This window comes from Carassius auratus, chromosome 13, assembly GCF_003368295.1.
Source record: "Carassius auratus strain Wakin chromosome 13, ASM336829v1, whole genome shotgun sequence".
Lineage (NCBI taxonomy): Eukaryota > Metazoa > Chordata > Actinopteri > Cypriniformes > Cyprinidae > Carassius > Carassius auratus.
Genome location: NC_039255.1, coordinates 12877765 through 12898552, shown reverse-complemented (window position 1 = coordinate 12898552; position 20788 = coordinate 12877765). Strand labels below are relative to the sequence as shown.

The 20788-nt window shown below is 37.9% G+C and overlaps 1 protein-coding gene and 1 pseudogene across 1 annotated transcript; both read left to right on the top strand.

Annotated features, from left to right (window-relative positions):
• The window catches only part of LOC113113253 (ATP-dependent RNA helicase SUPV3L1, mitochondrial-like), a 7106-nt pseudogene extending 1688 nt beyond the window's left edge, over positions 1-5418 (top strand).
• A 236-nt stretch (positions 5419-5654) lies between these two features.
• LOC113112726 (putative hexokinase HKDC1) lies at positions 5655-14943 on the top strand. The gene is made up of 18 exons (XM_026278511.1): positions 5655-5881; positions 6993-7155; positions 7292-7440; positions 7747-7866; positions 8048-8143; positions 8279-8378; positions 8482-8665; positions 9151-9306; positions 9579-9812; positions 9918-10222; positions 10455-10603; positions 10742-10861; positions 10994-11089; positions 11313-11412; positions 11535-11718; positions 13125-13280; positions 13639-13872; positions 13963-14943. Exons 1-18 carry the CDS (start codon positions 5819-5821, stop codon positions 14111-14113), a joined length of 2760 nt encoding a protein of 919 aa, XP_026134296.1. The 5' UTR covers positions 5655-5818; the 3' UTR covers positions 14114-14943.
• Positions 14944-20788: the final 5845 nt, after the last annotated feature.

Here is a 20788-nt window from a genome sequence, read left to right as displayed (position 1 = left end):
TTTTGAACTTGCTCTATTAATATCACACTGCCTTCCAGTCATTACATCAAAATAATGATGACATGGATACTAATGTAGCATTTTGATTGCCAACAGCACAAGTTGGCTCAAGCAAAAAAGTTAAATGATCCAGACGACCCTTGCAAATCCTTGTTGCCACAGATGCAATTGGAATGGGTGAACCTGTGAGTAATGTCTTAAAATAAAATAAAACAGTAACCTATTTTGACATTTTGACACTTAAAACCTTATCCCCGCCTTACTTTTGATCCTGAGAATTAAATTAATGGTTCTCAAACTTTTGAGTTAAAAGCCCTCATATAGGCAAAGATCTAGTATTTTATCCTGGAAGTATTGCAGAGTTCAAAAAACATAAAAAAAGGTAACTAGTATTAATACGTATATTAAATAGGGGTTTTCAATAAAAATACAGAGAGAAAATAAAAAGAATTAAGATATCAGTTGATATCGTCTTTGTTTGTTTGTAGCATTTTAATTTAGATTGGATATTTAAATGTATTAATTTTAAATAGTTGCCCCTCGGATGTTTGCTGAGGTCCTCTTGTGGACTCAATGTCTCCTGATTGAGAAAAATTACATGTAAGCTTCGCTTTAGCCTTTTGTGTCATTGCACTAATCTCAGCATATTTTGCACAACAGAGTTTGATTTCTTCAGCATCTTGATGAAAATACTGGTTCTTTGTTTCCTTCAGGAGTATTAGGAGAATCATCTTTAATTCTCTGGTAAAACCCAGTGTGAATGAGAAGGGGAGAGGGAGCTGGACACTATTTCCACCTCACAGGCGCTGCAGATCGCTGGCCGAGCAGGACGCTTCAGCTCTGTGTTTAAAGAGGGGGAGGTCACTACTATGCAAAGGGACGACCTTCCTGTTTTAAAGGAGATCTTGGGGAAGCCTGTTGATCCTATTGAGGTAAGAATAATGTGATCTTATTATAAAAGAATATATGTTGTTATTATTTGTGTATTTCTCATGCACTCCTGATCTCAGACAGCAGGATTGCACCCCACAGCAGAGCAGATAGAGATGTTCGCCTACCATCTCCCCCAAGCAACTCTCTCAAACCTTATTGTAAGTCTAAAGATCATCACACAACTATTTTACTGATTAATAATCATATACTTTTAAACCATCACTTTATTTTCTATTCCTTTATACAGGATATATTTGTCAGTCTTGCACAAGTGGATGGAATTTACTTTGTCTGCAACATTGATGACTTCAAATTCCTGGCGGATATGATTCAGCATATTCCTCTGAATCTGCGGATCCGCTATGTGTTCTGCACGGCCCCAATTAACAAGAAACAGGCCTTCGTTTGCACATCCTTTCTCAAGGTGTGTGTAATAATCTCTGAACGAACCACCTGGAGCCAAAACCTGAACAGCAAAGAAAAAAAAAAAAAAAAGAATTACAGAGAACTAATAGAAGATGTTGAACATTTAGTGAATCGATTTGGTTAAGAAATTATTTATAAGCCAGTGGAAAATTGTATGTGAAAATTGTAGAGACATCATCACTGCAGGATTTCTAGAAAACTTTTCAGGCCTATAAACAAGGAAATTAATAAAAAAAATAATAAAAAAAAGTTATATTTGGATGTTTTATAAAATTATAAAAAAAAAAATCCTTGCCTGGACATTAAAAAATGGGGAAATTGATGGCTAATAATAATAATAAAAACAAAAGTGCGGGATCCCAAGTCGCTGTACCTTCCGGTCATTTGAATCGCTACTTAAAAAGAAATAAAGATATATTTGAAACAGTTCGATATTTTTTTTATTTTTATTTATTTTTTTATTTAAAAAAAAATATTTTAAAATGGGAAAACAAAAAACAAGCAGATTTTTCATATTTCATGGGTAAAAAATTTAATTATGCTTTATTTATTTTTCGAATGTGTGGCATCATTTTAGCCTACTCGTTTTATTCTAGGCCTATTTATGAATAACCTCAAAAATCTAGCAAATTTTTTTCTTCTGTTTCTTAAAACAAAATAATTTCTCTTTTTTCCATTTCTCATTTTTCTATTTCTTTTAGTAGAAAGTAGAAAACCAAATGACCTGAAGGTCCATAGACTGAACCCTGTCACTAACATGTCTGCTGTTTCACAGACAATTTTTTTATAAAAAAATTATTATAATGGTATATTTGTATCTGTTAAACTGAAAATCAAAATGAAGGTGATTTAATAAGGTTGTAACAATTTACAATAAGGCTATTTTTGTTAACATTAGTTAAAGCAGTATCTAGTATGAAATAAAATTGGACAATTTTTGTATAGCCGTTTTCTAAATATACTTATGATAATAACATTTTCAACTATAAATTTGTTTTTAAAGGGGACATCGTATGCCCATTTTCCACAAGTTGGTATGATTATTTAGGGTCTTCAAAGCCCATAACAAACTGGCTGCGTGTTTCTTTTCAGATCTTCTGAGCTGGCAGACATGCCATAAAAATTAAAAAAAAAAGTTATCCAATGTACCCTTTTTAAATAAAGTAATATCTATCAATAGTATATATAGTATAGTAATATAATTATTATTATAACAATCACACAGTAATATAGTAGCAGTATTATTTTAGTATGACTTATATTCTATTTATTATTTTTTTTTAAATTAGCTTTTATTTTTATATTTCAATGCGTAAGTTTATTTCAAATATATTATTATTATGAGTTAGTTGCCAAGGCAAGATTTCTAATGTTTTCATGTAAAATTTTATTTCAGCTTTTATTTAAATTAATTTAAATTATTTTTTTAATGTTTAGTTTGTTAAGAATAGTAACACTATTTAGTAGTAATTGTATACTAGTATATTTATAAATTAACATGACCAGGTTAATAAAAGCTGTAAAACTAAGTCTGTTCTCTATAGTTTGCCAGACAGTTCAGCAGAGATGAACCTCTGACATTCAGCTGGTGTGTCGACATGTGAATTGGCCTCTGGTGCCTCCCAAAAACATCAAGGACCTGGTTCACCTCGAGGCTGTCCATGATGTGCTAGATCTTTACCTTTGGCTCAGGTATATATTTTTTACCCTAAAGTTGAACACAAACCATCTGTAACTATTTATTTGAATTGTAGCATTAAATCAGAGATCAATAATTAACAAACAATCTAATTTCCATGATTAACCTCTTGAGCGCTTCCCTCTCGCAGCTATCGCTTCATGGACATTGTTCCCTGATGCTAGTTCTCATCCGTGATATTCAAAAGGAATTGGACGGGATCATCCAGTTGGTGTGCGTAACATTCACGCGGCTTATCCGTGCCACAGAGGATCAACCCGCCTCTGCACAAAACACTGCCTCCATAGGACTTGCTGTTTCAGACACACCGCCACTGAGGAGGGGACGAGGGACAAAGAATCAAAGAAAAGATCCCAGGGCGCCGGACTCGTCACTGAGCTCAAGGTTGGTGCGGGACGGCCCTACTGACAAAGGAACTGTTACAGCAGCTGCAGAGAGAATGGGTTCGAGAGCAGAGCCAACAAGGAGACGACTCCAATTCAGCAAATAAAGGGAAAAGAAAGAAAAAGTGGAACAATTAATGTGTAACATGGGCTTTTCTGTACATTGAGAGGATCAAGAGAACAGTATGACCGTGCTTCTGATGTTCTGAACTGGATGTAATGGTTGTGCCTCACCACTTTTCTGGAGCACATCACATCTATCTTGCTATAAAACATCACAGCTTTCACAGAAATGTAAAACCGAGTGTCAAAAAGAGACATGTAACACCCCCCTTTTAGATGTGACAATACAATTATATTGATATTTTCAATGGCTCTCCTTTTGCCTAACCAATGTTTAAAAAATGTGTTTATTGTACAAGATAATAACCAGAATCAAAAACATTGAAATGTTCTTGGCAGTCCATTGAACCTTTAAAAAAAAAAAAACAATCATTGTATTTACCCTCTTTTATTTTTAGCATGGTTATACAGTTATTTTAGGAACTCAGCTGATATGTGGATTGATTTAGTGTGCACCGCACTGGAACGGCCTTGTACAGATGAGGCCAGTCTAAGGGTCATTTAAAAAAAGTCAGTGCAAATCAGAACTTGTCATATGTTACAGGTCTATACAGATACATGTTAACAACTTGCTAGTAACGTTTAACATGCTAGAAACGTGATCGCTATTACTGTATGTTAACAACATGCTAGTAACCCCTAGCAACCACCCAGAGTACCATAGCAACACCTTAGCAACCACCCGGAGTACCCTAGTGCCGCTTTTCCACTGTGTGGTGCGACACGGCTTGACACAGCACTGCTGAGCTCGGCACGGTATGCGTTTCCACTGCAGTTAAGTGCTGCTTTAGATTGGGCAGGATTGATCACACGTCGTTATAGTCGCGCCGCCCTTACGACATTACTGCCACAACTCCTAACAAAAAACGTTTTCATTCCGTGTCATTAAAAACATCTACATTTAATCCTTCGCTGGCTGTGCTGATCTAAATCTAATCTTAAAGTTTGTCTTGACTGACTTTTTCATCTAGTTTGTATTTACCCTCTTTTATTTTTAGCATGGTTATGCAATCTGATGTTATTTTAGGAACTCTACTGGACCAATGAAATACTACAGCTTGGTTCAACGGCCTTGTACAGATGAGGGCAGTGTAAGGGTCAGTCAAAAAAAATCAATGCAAATCAGAACTTGTCATATATTATAGTTCTACTTATACTGAAAAATTTAATTGAAGTGAAATTTTTCTTCTTTTCAATAGATTTAAACAAAAAAATGTCCCTTAATAACCTTCAGAATTTTTTTTTTTCAACTTTTGGCCTGTTTAAAGTTATATTTAATGCTATGTTAATAGGTAATAGTCCTCTTTCCAACAATTGCAATTTTGAGATTAATGTATTTATTCATTGGACTACTACTACTATTAATTTATTATTTCAAGTAACTGGAAACCTGTTTGTATTCTATTTGTGAAAATGATCTGGACAGTTATGCCTACACATTGATTTATTTAAACAACAGTCAACGAAAATGGACAAGCTAATAGCATGTATCATGATAATGGACTTCTTTTTTTTCAGGATTAAAATTTCAGCAAAGAAGTGAAGTGTTAAAAAGGTTTGGTAGATCAAGCTGCTCTGTGTTTGCTGAAGGCCCCGGTTAATCTCTGCCCATTACTATGGTAACTGTATTAGCTGAACGTCTGAGAAACATCTTAATCCTTGAACATTTTCCTTGGTTTTAGCCCATAAGGCTCTTTCTGAACTTGTTGCCTTTAACAGCACATTTCTGTTACATTTAATACTTTACAGTTACAGACCCAGAGGAGCAAAGGCCTGAAATTGTCTCTGTGGACATACCCTCTCTTTGATCTCGTCAGCTCTGTCCTGGTGAACACAGATAAGGCTGTTCTGCATTTAGCACGCTTCTCTCCATTTTTCCACTAAGGATGTTTACATATTGAACTGAACAGAGAGGATCCTTTTTGAACTATTGTTTCACTCAAGATTGTTTTAAGGTGTTCCTGCGTTTTGGAGGGAGGCCAATCACATTGCTAGGTGAGGCTGGAGAGCAGAGAGGCCGGACGAGGCTTAGCCATTAATTATTTAGCCGTGAAAGGGGAGGGAAAAGCAAGTGCTGAACTCTCACATAGGGAAATACAAGCTCAGAGGAAATCTTTCAGTCATATTAGAATCACTCCTGAGGATTGAGGGGGACAGGCTTCGGGACACATTTAAACCTGAGGACTCATTTTGTCTTTCAATAAGTAAATCACGTTTTTTTTTCTGAGGTCAACACCTGTGTCAGGAAGTCAAGATGTTTGCGGTCCATTTGCTGTCCTTTTACTTCTCAAAGCTTCAGGAGGATCAGATCAAGAAGGTAATTGTGTTTCTAAAACCTCTCGACTTGTTTAAATATCTTTTTAGACAAACTTTCCATCAGAAGATAATTATAATGATTGTTTTTAAGAAATAATGCCTCGTATTCAATTATAAAGTATGTATTATTCTTCACTTCAATTATTATTGTTATTATTATATATGTATCAATATTTCAATTCTCTTTCTGAGGTGTCTCAGAATTCTTTTTTGTTTTTGTTTTTTGTGTCTTTCTATGCTGTAAGTTTAACTTCTTTTATCAGCCTATTGTCCGTGATGAATGTGATTTCACCATGGCCTCTGGAATCATTAACTCTTCTCGCATGCATGAGGAGAGAGAGAGGACCTTGACCTACTCTTTTGCATTTATTGAAATGCTTTTCATTTCCCTAAAAGTTCACACCGTTTTGAGCCAAAATTAAAATAATGACTATTTTGTTGTAGATTTATCTATTTTAACTTGTTTTTAACTATTTAATCTAAGCTATGAAGTTATACTTATAATCTGTTATACTTGATCAGTTAAAGACACCGCTACACACTCTTTATTATTACTGTTTTCCACATTTTATAATAATAGTAAAGTCACCAAAGTGATACAATAACACAAATGGACATATGGGAATTATATAGGGAGCAAAGGTACATTCTGGGATTCTTTTGAACAGTTACTGTGTATGCTGGATACTTGTTCCACTGCTGTTCCTGTGTCTGTTAATACATGCCCAATAAATATAAATATATGAATAAAAGTTTAGTTTCATAAAGAACCCCACTGACAAATTTGTATGCAAAACTAATCTCGAGTGTAAGCCAAACGAATCTCCACATTTAGAGATGTCATTTTATACAACAGTATAATTTTTATCTCCAGAAACACACCCACATTATCTTTCACAATGTCATGTAATTGTATGCGTCACTGATATTATTAGTATTATTTGGTCATTTTCTTGTCGTCATTCCCTCAACATTTTACATTTTATTATTTGTCAGTATTTTGTGTATTCATCCTTTTTTGTTGTTAAGCCACTTATTCCACCGTATTTTGTTTCAGTGAATGTATAAAATAAGAAAGTTGTAGTGTTTGAAATAATTGTGTTTCTCAACAGGTAGACCGGTATCTGTACGCAATGCGTTTATCAGATGATCAGTTGGCGGACATATCAGCTCGCTTTCGGCAGGAGATGGAGAAAGGACTGTCAAACGAGAGCAATGCTACAGCTGCAGTCAAGATGCTCCCGACCCACGTTTATTCAACACCCGATGGCTCAGGTACACTGACATATACGTGCCTCCTCCTGTAACTATTTTCACATGCACCAGCAAAATTCGGAACCTCTGCATTAGAGTAATATTAAATAATTCAAATCTGATGAGGTTTGTTCTCTTTCATATGTTTCTTCTGCAGAGAAGGGTGAGTTTCTGGCGCTGGATCTGGGGGGTTCCAAATTTAAGGTACTACAGGTGAAGGTTTCCGAAGATGGGAAGGGGAAAGTCCAGATGGAGAGTGAAACCTTTCCCATCCCTGAAGAGGTCCTCAATGGCAGAGGATCTGAGGTGGTTATCGCTTCACATATGAGTTTGAACAAAAAGTAATCTATTGCGGATTACAAACCTTTTTCAGTGTATTGTGATTGTGATGTTAATAAGAAAAGACTGAGTAAACTTTGTTGTTAGTTCTCGTACGGTAATTATACCAATACATTTATAGCAATTATGCATTTATTCATGCATTGCTCGTGTTCAATAAACAATGTCAGCTGACCTTAGACTCTAGGTCACTGATAAAAAAAAATAACACGAATAAGAAGCATATTATTCAAACTAATAATGTTTTTTATTAAATGATTGTTTCTCCTTCAGCTTTTTGAGCATGTGGCAGAGTCTTTGAAGTCTTTTCTCCAGAAACACCACATTAATCACACAAGAAAACCTCTCGGCTTCACCTTCTCTTTCCCTTGTGCGCAATCCAAAATAGATGAGGTACAGTTGAACCCAGACATGTTTATATACTATATCATCTTAACCCTTTAATTCAATCAAGGTGTTCAAGTCATTAAGATATTGATTCAAGTCGATTGTCTTATCAGTACACCAGTGAAATGAAAGAAGAGACACTGATATCAGCAGATCTCACTGACACATTGTGTTCGTGTTGACACAGGGTGTCTTGTTGTCATGGTCAAAGAATTTCAAGGCTAGAGGTGTTCAAGGGAACAATGTGGTGCAGTTATTAAGGAAAGCCATTCGAAAAGTTGGGGTATGGATACTATTTTCTTCATCATTTTAGTGAATAAATGGAAAGTAGAAACCAGCTGGTGCTAGTAGAAGTCATAGCAATAGTCAGCTGGTATTTTTTATTTATATTTTTTGGTGTGTGTGTGTGTGTGTGAAGGGTGTTGACGTGGATGTCCTGGCTATGGTCAATGACACAGTGGGGGCCATGATGACCTGCGGATATGATGACCAGAACTGTGAGGTGGGGGTAATTATAGGTAAGGCCTCACTGGACACGTAAAGAAGAGCTCTAAAACTCATAAGACTCATGCAAGAGTAAGAGAAATGTAAATGTTTGATTTGTGCCACTATCTGTTTCAGGTACCGGCACTAATGCTTGTTACATGGAGGAGCTCAGACACATTGATCTGGTGGAGGGAGATGAAGGGAGGATGTGTATTAATACTGAATGGGGGGCATTTGGAGACGATGGTGTGCTTGATGATTTCATCACAAGCTTTGACCGTGAAATTGATGCCGCCTCAATTAATCCAGGAAAACAGCTGTAAGTGCTTATTAATAGGCAGGTCATCAGATTGCTTTAACAAAGAGATACCCAAACCAAGGTCTTTAGGCAAAAGTAGGCTCGTAATGACCTCTGATTTGGCCGTCATGCCATATTACAAAAGCAGGAAAAAAGATGCAATTTTTTTTATTTTATTTATAAAATAAAATATATTATTACATGTTTGCAGATATTTAAGAAACGTGCTAAGTTAATATACTTGTTTATCTGAAAACCAATGCTACAGTCCTACATACAGCACCTTTAAATATTATATTTGGATATAATTCATCATTTACTGTACTTTATTCCCACAATGAAGTTTTCAATCATTTGAGCCTCAATCAAGTTTTATTTTGGCCTTTCATTTTAAAAGGTTTCGACACGTGTAAATTAAGATTCCCCCAAAATGTAACAAAAAACTATTTTCGCCAAGTTTTATAGATAATATATTACCTTTGTAACTCTGGTTGTGTCCTTCCCAGTTTTGAAAAGATGGTGAGTGGGATGTACATGGGGGAGCTCGTGAGACTCATCCTGCTGAAGATGGCCAAAAAGGGTCTACTCTTTCGTGGCCAAGTCTCTGATGCTCTCCGAACCAAGGGAACTTTCCAGACCAAACATATCTGCTTGATTGAACAGTAAGATTACATCCTCACAAAAATATAAACTGATATTAAATGGGTTTGAAATAAGCAATACGTTTTTCTATCTATGAGGAATCCTATGCCAAACCTATTATGACGGATTTACGATTCTAAATATTCATGTGTGATTATTTGACAATTTTCCCTGCATGAATAAGTTAGTTCCAGATCAGCATGGATTTCCACCCTGGCTCAGTCTGGTTGTTGGTGGTTAGTGCTGGTCTAGATGGGGTTAATGTGCATATTCTAACTGAGGATGTTTCCAGGTATAAAGGAGGTCTGGAGAACACCAAGGAGATCCTGGAAGACCTGGGTCTCAATCCTAGTGAAGATGACTGCATTGCTGTCCAGCATGTCTGTACCATCGTCTCCTTCAGGTCAGCTAATCTGGTTGCTGCCGCTCTGGCTGCCATTCTGACACGGATCCGAGAAAACAAAAAGCTGAAAACCCTTCGGACCACAGTAGGAGTGGATGGGACGGTTTACAGAACACATCCACAGTATGTCAGTTCACTTTCAGAAACAAATGTCAAACCCAAGGAGGTTTAATATGAAATTGGAGTGAAGAAGATTTAAAATCCACAACTTGTATCTGAATTTTAAAGGTACCCCAAGAGGCTCCACAAGGTGGTCCGCCATCTGGTGTCAGACTGTCATGTCCGTTTCGTGCTGTCTGAAAGTGGCAGTGCAAAAGGTGCCGCCATGGTGACTGCAGTAGCTCAGCGGTTAGCTTCCCAAAGGAAGGAGGTCGATGATACTCTCGCGGCCTTCACCTTGAGCTCCACACAGCTTCAGGAAGTGAAGGCGAAGATGCGCGTGGAGTTGGAACGAGGCTTGAGGAAAGACTCCCATCCCACTGCCTCAGTCAAAATGCTGCCCACGTATGTTTACAGGACTCCAGATGGGACAGGTAAAGGAAACTGGCTACTTATTGCAATTTTTTTGCAAGTCATTTTTAACACTATACTATTCTAGAATATAATAATTCTCCAAACCACTTGTCCTATTGCTGCAGGCTATTATATTTATTTCATTATTTTGATTTCACTTGTATATTTAGTGGGATACAGAATAGATGTTAAGGGGTTATGATAATGTACTTATTAACATACATATTACGTCACTGGATGTTACCGTCACAGAAAGAGGAAAGTACCTTGCCTTGGATCTTGGTGGAACCAATTTCCGTGTGTTGGTGGTTAAGATTCGTACCGGTATGCGAAATTCAGTCAGGATGTACAACAAGATTTACGCCATTCCACTGGAGATCATGCAAGGCACAGGAGAGGAGGTGAAACACTATCAATGAATAAACTATTATTTTAGTCCAAATGAATACATTTGCATAACGTTTACCGTCATTATAAGGTCAGAAATGTATCAGTACAACATTCACAAGAAATGCTGTTTATTATTATTATTATTCCAGTTGTTTGACCACATAGTTCAGTGCATCTCGGATTTCTTGGACTATATGGGGATGAAGAACACTCGTTTGCCTCTCGGCTTCACCTTCTCTTTCCCATGCAACCAGACAGGTATTGATAAGGTAAACAAGAATCTTTTCTTGAGATATCAGAAGTCACTTCAGCTGTCACTATAATTCTCATAACAAGGCTTAAACACCAAAATTGCAAAAATGCAACTCTCGATCGATCATCCTTGCCATCCAAATGTTTAGGGAGATCTGGTCTGCTGGACGAAGGGCTTCAAAGCGACAGATTGCGAGGGGTATGATGTTGTGGATATGCTGAGAGAGGCCATCAAAAGAAGAAATGTGAGGAGAAGCAAACATGACACACTCATCAAGAAGTTGTTTTTGCAAGACACACATCAATAAGCATTATTATCATCATTAATGTCAATGTTCCATTGTCACATTATCAGAATATTCAGACTATTCATAAATAATTATAATGTTGTTTATAATCTCCTCTGAGACTATTTTTGTGCTACTTGTTTTTGTACTGGTGTGGTCATGATTTAATTTGTTCTTTCAGGAATTTGACCTTGATATCGTTGCTATTGTGAATGACACAGTTGGCACAATGATGACATGTGCATACGAGGACCCTAAATGTCAGATTGGTCTTATTGCTGGTATGTGTTAATGTATTTCTGTGGTGTTTCAGTGAGGCTGTATGTTCACCGATTATAAACCAAAACACACAAAGATTATAGTATGCAACTTATCGATAAGTCTATGATTCTTAAATCCACAGGAACGGGAAGCAATGTGTGTTACATGGAGGAGATGAAGAATATTGAGTTAGTGCAGGGTGATGAAGGCCAGATGTGTGTGAACACTGAATGGGGAGGATTTGGGGCAAATGATAATATTGAGGATATCCGGACCAGATATGACAGAGAAGTGGATGGAGGCTCACTCAATCCAGGAAAACAAAGGTAAAAATGACCATTTTAGTCAATGTTATTTTCCAGTGGTTATTCTAAACAGTTCTGAGTTTTCCGCATTAGTCCACATGGGGGCAGTATACTATCAGGAATTCATGCAGGAAGCATGAAACCAGTGTTAGCTACACTAATGTTGAAACGCACATAGCCTTTTATAGGTAAAAAGCAAAAATAAGGTCTGTTAATTAGTAATTAAATGCTTTGCCATTATTGGGAAGATTTTTATTTTACTTAAAATACATATGTGACCCTGGACCACAAAGTCATGAGAGATTTCCATAAATGTAACCTATGGTTTGTTAGGACCCCAGCCTGCTGTTAGCATTCCATTGACTCCCATTTATTTTGGCGTCACTTTGAAAGCGAATAACTTTACATATGAGGCGTTTAAAGACTAAATTTGTCTATTAATTATTTCTAAAGAAACACGAAAATGTATAAAAGGCTCCATTACGTTGTATCTTACGTTATGGTCCCGTAGAAGCAGTTTTTGTAAAAAAATAAATAAATAAATAAATAAAAAAAATAGGCTAACGATTGCGTCATAACCTGTCGCACAGTAGAGAAATGGACAGGAGGAGAAGCTCGCAGGCAATCTTTTACTGTCTATGTGGCTATCGGGGGAACGTGGAGCCATGACTTCAAGGGAGATAATTAATCAGAATACTTACCAAAATTTGCTGCTGTTCACGCTCGCCTTCTCTGCAAGATTCAGTGGGTGATTCAGATTTCTCTTGGCACAGCGATTAGAAGACTTACAGGTTGCTCATGTGACATATACGTCATCAAGCTCAGTTTGAGCCTGCGCAGTACGCCCGACCCCTAGGAAGTGCGTGCTTCTTTTACTGTCTATGGCTTCTAGTAGTGTTCATTTTTCTCCGTTGAATCCAATGGGGTCGCTGTGTCCATTTCTTTTACTGTCTATGATAATATTTGGCCGAGATACAACTATTTGAAAATCAGGAATCTAAGGGTACAAAAAAAACTAAAAATTGAGAAATCACTTTTAAAGTTGTCCAAATGAAGTCCTTAGTAATGCACATTACTAATGATAATACATTTTTGATATATTAACAGTAGGAAATTTCATGGAACAGGATCTTTACTTAATATCCTAATGATTTTTGGCATTTGGCATAAAAGAAGAATAGATAATTTTGACCCATACAATGTGTTTTTGGTTATTGCAACAAATAAACCCTTGCTTCTTAAAAATCTACTACTACTCTTATTCATTTACATTTTACATTAATTCACATTTATATATATATATATATATATATATATATATATACACACACACACACACACACACACACATGCACACATGCACACACACACACACAAAGTCTCAGGTTTTCCAGATATGTTCTGATGTGTTATCCTCTAATTTCCAGGTTTGAAAAGATGACCAGTGGAATGTATTTGGGAGAGATTGTAAGGCAGATCCTCATTGATCTCACAAAGCATGGTCTTCTGTTTCGTGGTCGCATCACAGAGAGACTGAAGACCAAAGGCATCTTTGAGACCAAGTTCCTCTCTCAGATTGAGAGGTACAGTCGCCATTTATGACATAAATGTATTGGTCACATGCCTGACCTCAACTCCTTAAATATTTTGGAAAATACCTTATATATCATGCTGATGTTGTTCAACCTATTGTGTAGCTTTCACCTTTAGCTGAATGTCACATTTAAGTTGCACTTAGTTGCTTATTTATGAGCCTCGTATATGAAGCTCATAAATTTGTGTAGTATTAGGTTTTTAAATGATGAAAAAAAAAAACGGAGCACACCTTTTATAATAGACTCTCAAAGTTATTTAAATGTATTTACTTCTAAAGTCTAAGTGAATAAATTCAACGTTATGTATTTCTTCTGACTCATGCTTTGGCTTCTTCCATTTACTCAGTGACCGTCTGGCGCTACTGCAGGTCAGGTCTATTCTGCAGCATCTGGGCCTGGACAGCACATGTGACGACAGCATCATTGTCAAAGAAGTGTGTGGAGCTGTTTCTCGCCGAGCAGCTCAGCTCTGTGGAGCAGGAATGGCTGCTATTGTAGACAAAATCAGAGAGAACCGTGGTCTGGACCATCTGGAGATTACTGTGGGAGTGGACGGCACCCTTTACAAGTTACATCCACAGTAAGTAAAGATTAGTGCAACAACTTAACATTTTTATTCAATCAGTGTTGGCTTCATATCTTAAACTTGATGTGTCGCTTTTTGTGACAGCTTCTCCACAATCTTAAAGGACACTGTCAGAGAACTCGCGCCCAACTGTAAGGTGGATTTTATCCTATCAGAGGATGGCAGTGGGAAAGGGGCGGCCCTGATCACAGCGGTAGCACAGCAGCATAATATAGAGAAACAAGAACCTCAATAGATGCTCAGACTGGGTTTCTTTGAGGGCTGATGTGTTGTTTTAAGAGTTCAGGTTTCTGCTGTATAAGTAATAACAGATTTATCAAATGACAACTTTCACAAATTCTAGCTTATTTTGCAGCTTGCATATCATTTTATTTTTTTGCATACAAAAATCTGAAAATCAGGTACATTGGCAGAAAAGTGTTGATTTATTACTTTTCTATTATTATTCTTTTGTTTTAAATGTATTAATTAGTGCAATTGAGACTGCACTGATGTTCACCATGTTCAGCATTGGTTCACTCTCACTGTACGTTGCCACTTTGAAGGGTCTTTTTGTTCCGACTCAGTGAACGGTTTGCATGGGCAGTCAGAGTGAAAGGCTTACAGAAGCCTAAACTAAAGGGGGCAGTGGCTGTGTGCAGTGTGGAATGTCATGAGAGTATGTTGCTCTACGATGGTGTCTGAGAAGCTTAGAGACCAAACAGCCATATTAAATCAGGAACTGCTGTACTTGAAAAGCAATTTATTTATTTAAATAGTAGAGGCAGATTAGAGTCAAATTCAAAGCTTGTTTTCGGTATTGTGAGAAATGACTTAAGATTTTATTTGAAATCGAATGTGAGGAGACCACATTTAAGATAATTTTATGGTATTTTTATATGTTTTTTTTACAAGATCCAGTCCACATTCATTGTCATTTTATGGAAAAGCGTGACTAGTATACTACTGTTCAAAATTAATTAATCATTTTATTCAGCAAGGGTGCATTAAATTCATCAAGTTTCATGGTTTCCACAAAAATATTAAGTACAACAACTGTTTTCAACATTGATAATAAAAAATGTTTCTTGAGCAGCAAATCAGCATATTAGAATGATTTCTAAAAGATCCTGTGACACTGAATACTGCAGAAAGGATGCTGAAATATCAGCTTTGCATCACACGAATAAATTCCATTTTGGAACATAAGAAAATATAAAACAATTATTTTAAATTGTACTAGCATTTCACAACATCAATGCTTTAACTGTATTTTTCGATCAAATAAATGCAGTCTGGGTAAGCATAAGAGACTTTTTTTTTTCTAAATCAACCCCAAACCGAATTTTACTGTATATTCTTCGAAACGTAGTGCAGTATGCATTTGTATATAAATTATCTTTGGCCACTTTTCAAATGGTGATTTAATAGATCCATTAGCATTTCCCTTTTGTGTACACTAATTTAAGCTTCTAAAGGATTTAACCAAGCAGTTAAACCAGGCCAGCTCCTGATCACAAATCCTCACGGGGCAGGAAGGGAAAGGTTTACTCATCATAATCCCTCCTGCAAATGCTAACTAGCTTCACTGCCAAACAACAGTAGCTGACGCTAGTAACCATGCTCACCAGCACGTCACTGTTACCTGCATGTGCTCTAGCATGCATGCAAACACGTTCACTTACTCTTAGCTAAGGTTAGCCAAGTTAGATAACTCAGCTAAATTAAGTATAACAAGAAACGCACATCTCTCTGCTTTCAGTAATTGTTTTCTGTGGTATATTGTTTACCTCTGTACATTAAACCGATACAAGGAAAAAATATTGAGCCTTGTTTGTTATTTGTTCCATATCAATAAACATCAAAAGCACAAGTTCAGTAACAGTCCTAAGGTCCCTTCTCTATGAGGTGGCATTGTTGGATTATGTAAAAGATTCTCTATCCAAATGTGTGTTTGTGTGTGATTTCAATTCAACTTTATTTCGCCATGTATACAGATACTAGGAATTTGATTTGGTCTTCTCCATGCAGGAAACACAGTAAAAGCGACACAGTTTTTAACAGGTACAGAAACACAATACAAGGACAAATAGAGACATTATAAGCAATACGTTAATATGAATGTAAAAAGTGATGAGTTAAATAATAAATAAAGTGCCATGAATTCCAAGATTTAAGGATCATTTAGGAGGGCTATTGCTTGGGGGAAAAAACTGTGGCGGTGACGTGATGTTTTGGGCAAAAAGGCCCTATACCGCTTTCCAGAGGGAAGAAGATTAAACAGACTATTGGCAGGATGAGAGGGGTCATCTTCACAGCTCTGTTAATGGACCTGGAGCTGTACAGGTCCATAACGGGGGGCAGGGGGCAGCCGATGATCCGCTCTGCTGCCCAGCGACTCTTTGTAGCCTGGCCTTTGCGCGGGCTGACGCAGAAGCAAACCAGACCGTGAGGGAGGCTGTTAGCACACTCTCAATAACTGCTCTGTAGAATTGTACCATGATGTGGGGACTGAGTCGTAGTCCTTTCAGGCGACGGAGGAAGAACAGGCGCTGCTGGCCTTTCTTCACTAGTTGGGAGATGTTATTGTCCCATTTGAGTGTGTTAGTGATGGTTGTGCCCAGGAACTTGAAGTGCTCTACCACAGACACAGATTAGTTATTGATAACTAAAGGAAGATGAGTCGGGGGCTTTCTGCGGAAATCCACTATCATCTCAACTGTTTTGTTGATGTTAAGCTCCAAGTTACTGACTGCACACCAGGACACCAGGAGACTGACCTCTTTGCGGTAGGCTGACTCATCGTTGTTGGAGATGAGGCCTATTATGGTGGTGTCGTCCGCATATTTGATGGTTTTGACAGAAGGGCCTCCAGAAGTGCAGTCGTTGGTGTACAGTGAGAATAACAAGGGGGACAGCACACAACCTTGGGGAGCACCAGTGTTAACTGTGCGGGGCTGTGTGTGTGTGTGTGTGTGTGTGTGTGTGTGTGTGTGTGTGTGTGTATATATATATATATATATATATATATATATATATATATATATATATATATATATATATATATATATATATATATATATTTATATTAGTAAACTACCTGCCCTCAGTTATGGAAAGTAATAAGGTAATTAAAAGTTCCTGCATCCTGTGTCTGTTCAAATAGCTGTGTTTAGAGAACAGGCTGATATTTTATAGTGTTTAGTTCCTTAGAAATGTTCTCCCAGGTCTTTTAAATTCCAGCAAAAGCCCTATGTTGTATAGTATTGGGTAATACATGAGTTAAATCATGTTTATTTGTAATTTTTGCCAGAGAGAAGTACACAGTAAAACTGACAAATCATGTGTGCAGGTCCAGAGTGCAAATTCCAGACAGATTAATGACAATTATATTAGGCCTAATGCATTGTATGTTAGTGTAAATCATGAGCATTTCTTTTAGCCCTTGTAGAGGTTGTGTTTTGCTCTGCCTCAGTAAAGACTAGTTCGAACTAGACACTCATTCTGCAGAGTTTATTCCTGTTCTTCTGGATGTTCTGTTGAAGACATGGTATAATTACTGGAGCCTAAAAGCATTTTAGAAAAAAGCTGTTAAACAGTTAGAATATCTTTTTTTTCTTTCACTAAAATACCAGTAATTATCTCAAATGTATAGTTCCACTGGGCAGTCTAAATAAGCTCATCACACCTTAAGCTGATTCTTAAATTTAAATTTTAGAAAATCACAGCAGTCAGTCTTACACCTATCCCTATTTCAGTGTCGTATTTTAGGACAGATGATCATTTGTATCATTATAATAAACAAAAGTAGTAAATCGGAGTAAATCTGCTCTACTATGAAAAAAGTGTTTTGATTTGTGAAGAATATTCAAATAAACGTAATTCAAAATGAGTATTTTAGAGCTTTAGTCGGTAAATTAACATTTTAAATGACAATTAAATAACATAATGACATGTATATTGTAAGACACAGAATTAATTTCCTTTACACTCCCAGTGCTGTGAGTAAATCGCCAGGAAATGATGTCATTGCTCTACTATGCAAAGTACTTAACTGGCTGGACATTGTTCCCTTGTAAATAAACTGTCGGGATTGAGAGACATTTGAGTGTATGCCATATGGTGACATTTTTGCCAGAACGATGCATGTCCTGTAGAATATGAATAGCTCTGTTCCAGGAAACCTTATCTCACTTTGAGTCACCTTCAAGTATTATGGTCATGAAGGATTTTGATGTCTTCATCTCTGTAAATGTTTCTGTCTGTCTGTCATTAAAAATAAACTGTAGCAACTCTCCGTATACGTAGGACTTACATTAAATACCAATACACGTGCTTCTGAGAGGGGGAGGACGGCCGCGTGCCTTAAAGCAGCGGTCCCCAACCCGGTCTGTGCGTCATTTGGTACCTGGCCGCACAAGAAAGAATAAATAACTTACACATTAAAGCTGCAGCGGGAGACTTAGGTCTCTGCAGAGCAAAAGTGGGCGTATATCACCATGTGGGTGTTTTGAAACTGCTGGGTGTTTCTGAATCTTGCAATCTAAATGATTAACCTTACCCAACCCCACCCCTAAACCTAACGTCACTATTAGATAAACCAATCAAGTATCATGGTGTAAAAACACCTTGATCTCGTAACTCCCATTACTTTCGTGCAGAGACCTATACTTGTGCAGCGGTAGCTTTTGGTGCTCGCGTCTGGCGGAAGAATATTAGCCGGAGCTACTTCTCTCTGTTTACATCTGCGGCGAGTCACGCAGGTACTGTGCTACTCTGCAGCGTTGCCGACCTCCCCCAGACTACAATAGTCCGAATATAAACACTTATTATAAGTGTACCGTAGTGATTCAGGATAATACAAAAACATGGTTTGTAAAACGGATTCATGATGTACTCGCTCATTATATATTCATGTTATGTTGTTGGCGCGATGTTACGAGGATGGATTCAGTGGATTCATGTTTATTATTATATTTACAATATACCACAGTTTTATGCCAGTCGTATCATTTTATTTTGTTGTATTTATCAGTCACACCTTAAAACCCGGTCCGTGAAAATACTGTCTGATATTAAACCGGTCCTTGGCGCTAGGGGACACACAGTAAGATCATCTGGTCTGTGTCACTGTCACCTCACTCGCTTCAACGGATTTTCCAATTACCCTGAATGTTTCCCACCATGACATTCCCTGGAGAGACTGGTCACTGATTACATCAGTATTTATTACGTATTTATATAGTATGTACCAAGTGTTTGTTTTTAACATAATTACAACATTTGTCTAATGCTTTGTGTTGCTGTCCTTATCAGAAAATTAACAATTTAATGTAATGTAAAATGGGTATTTTACAGCCTCAGTCATTGTAACGAACATTTTAAATGACAATTAAATCACATAATGACATGGATAATGTAAACAGGGAGTTCATTTCCTTTGCATTGTGTGTCATTATGTGTATTATAACATCAATGTGTATTATATATTCATCCTCTCTTGTTTTCAAATGTAAACCTCCCCAGCTGAACATTTTAGGCCAGGCCTTTCCAGACTGACCCCTGATGTCATTTTTTCCGTCAACCTTTTGCCGACTACCCTCAAATAACGTCACAAGTCTCCTTATTTCCTCCAGCGTCACACATAACGGTCATGTCGCTGAACAGTAGAAGAAGGAAACACGCATCTCTGTGCTGATATGACTTTGGCTACTTTATGCTATTGCATTACTCAGCATTTTTGCTTCTCCGCCCAAATCTACCAACCTAACCACTTTTAAGAACTCAAGCGGCATGGCTTTGGGTATGTGACGCATTGAGGACGTGCACTACGTGCCTCTTAGGTGAATCCCCTTTTTCTTTCCCTCAACGTGGATGAGAATGAGGAAGAAGGAACACTGAAAATGACAAGAGTGGATAGAATGGAAGAAGGAGGGGGGATCTGAAGAGAAGAAGCAAGAAGGAGAGCTGGAGGAGGGGGGCGGCTGTCAGCTGTGCTCTGCCTCACGAGCCTGCCCATCAAGCTCAGCCAATGGGTGCAGAGTGAGTGGGCAGGGCTTTAGACGCGCCTCATCCTAGCCTCTGCTGCATCTCATGCAAGGGCATTACATCGCAGCTTGACTTCCTAGGCCGAGGAAAGTCAGACATTGCGGTAGTGCCGAGAGGGAACACCCCTACGTGCTGGCTTCTCGTTTTACAGTAAACACACGTTGCTTCTGGGCTCAAGTTGTTTGCCCTCCTGACTGGAAAGGGTCGTAAGGTTTGTCCTTCTCTCTTCTGTTGTGTTTTCACCAACGAGGTGGAGCAGGATGATAGCGGCACAGCTTCTGGCCTACTTCTTCACTGAACTGAAGGATGACCAGGTCAAAAAGGTGAGTTTCATTATTTGCCTTTAATTAGTGCTTTGCAAATGTGGCCTTGCGAGCGTTTGTGAGCTTATCCAGACCCATGACAACAGGTGACACAGGCCTGCATTTTAGATTAGCATCATCTCACGTCCCTCCATCTGCAGCTTCTACGTCACACGATGTGCGACGACGAGGATGAGAGGACCATAATAATAGAGAGGACGAGGTATTAATATGTCTATGGGACGAGATATACCCTTGTAAATGACGACACAATGTCGTCGCCATAGCTTGTTGGGTTCACGCTGCAATGTCCTTGAAAGCAGGATGTGGGGCATCATGGAGCTGCCATGAGGAGAGGAGCGATTTTTTTTAAATGAGTGAACGTGCTTATCTGAGAGTACGTCTCTGAGTGGGGGAAGGTGGTCGTGAGCACCAACACCCCCCTCCCCCTGCAGGAAGAGTGTCAGGTTTCCACAGCTGACTAACGTGACTTTGCCAGAGAGTTTTGACCGTGTTTAATTCAACTGTAGAGCGAGGAAAAGATGTGTAAACAGAGCAGGACTGCGTGTATGCACATGCCT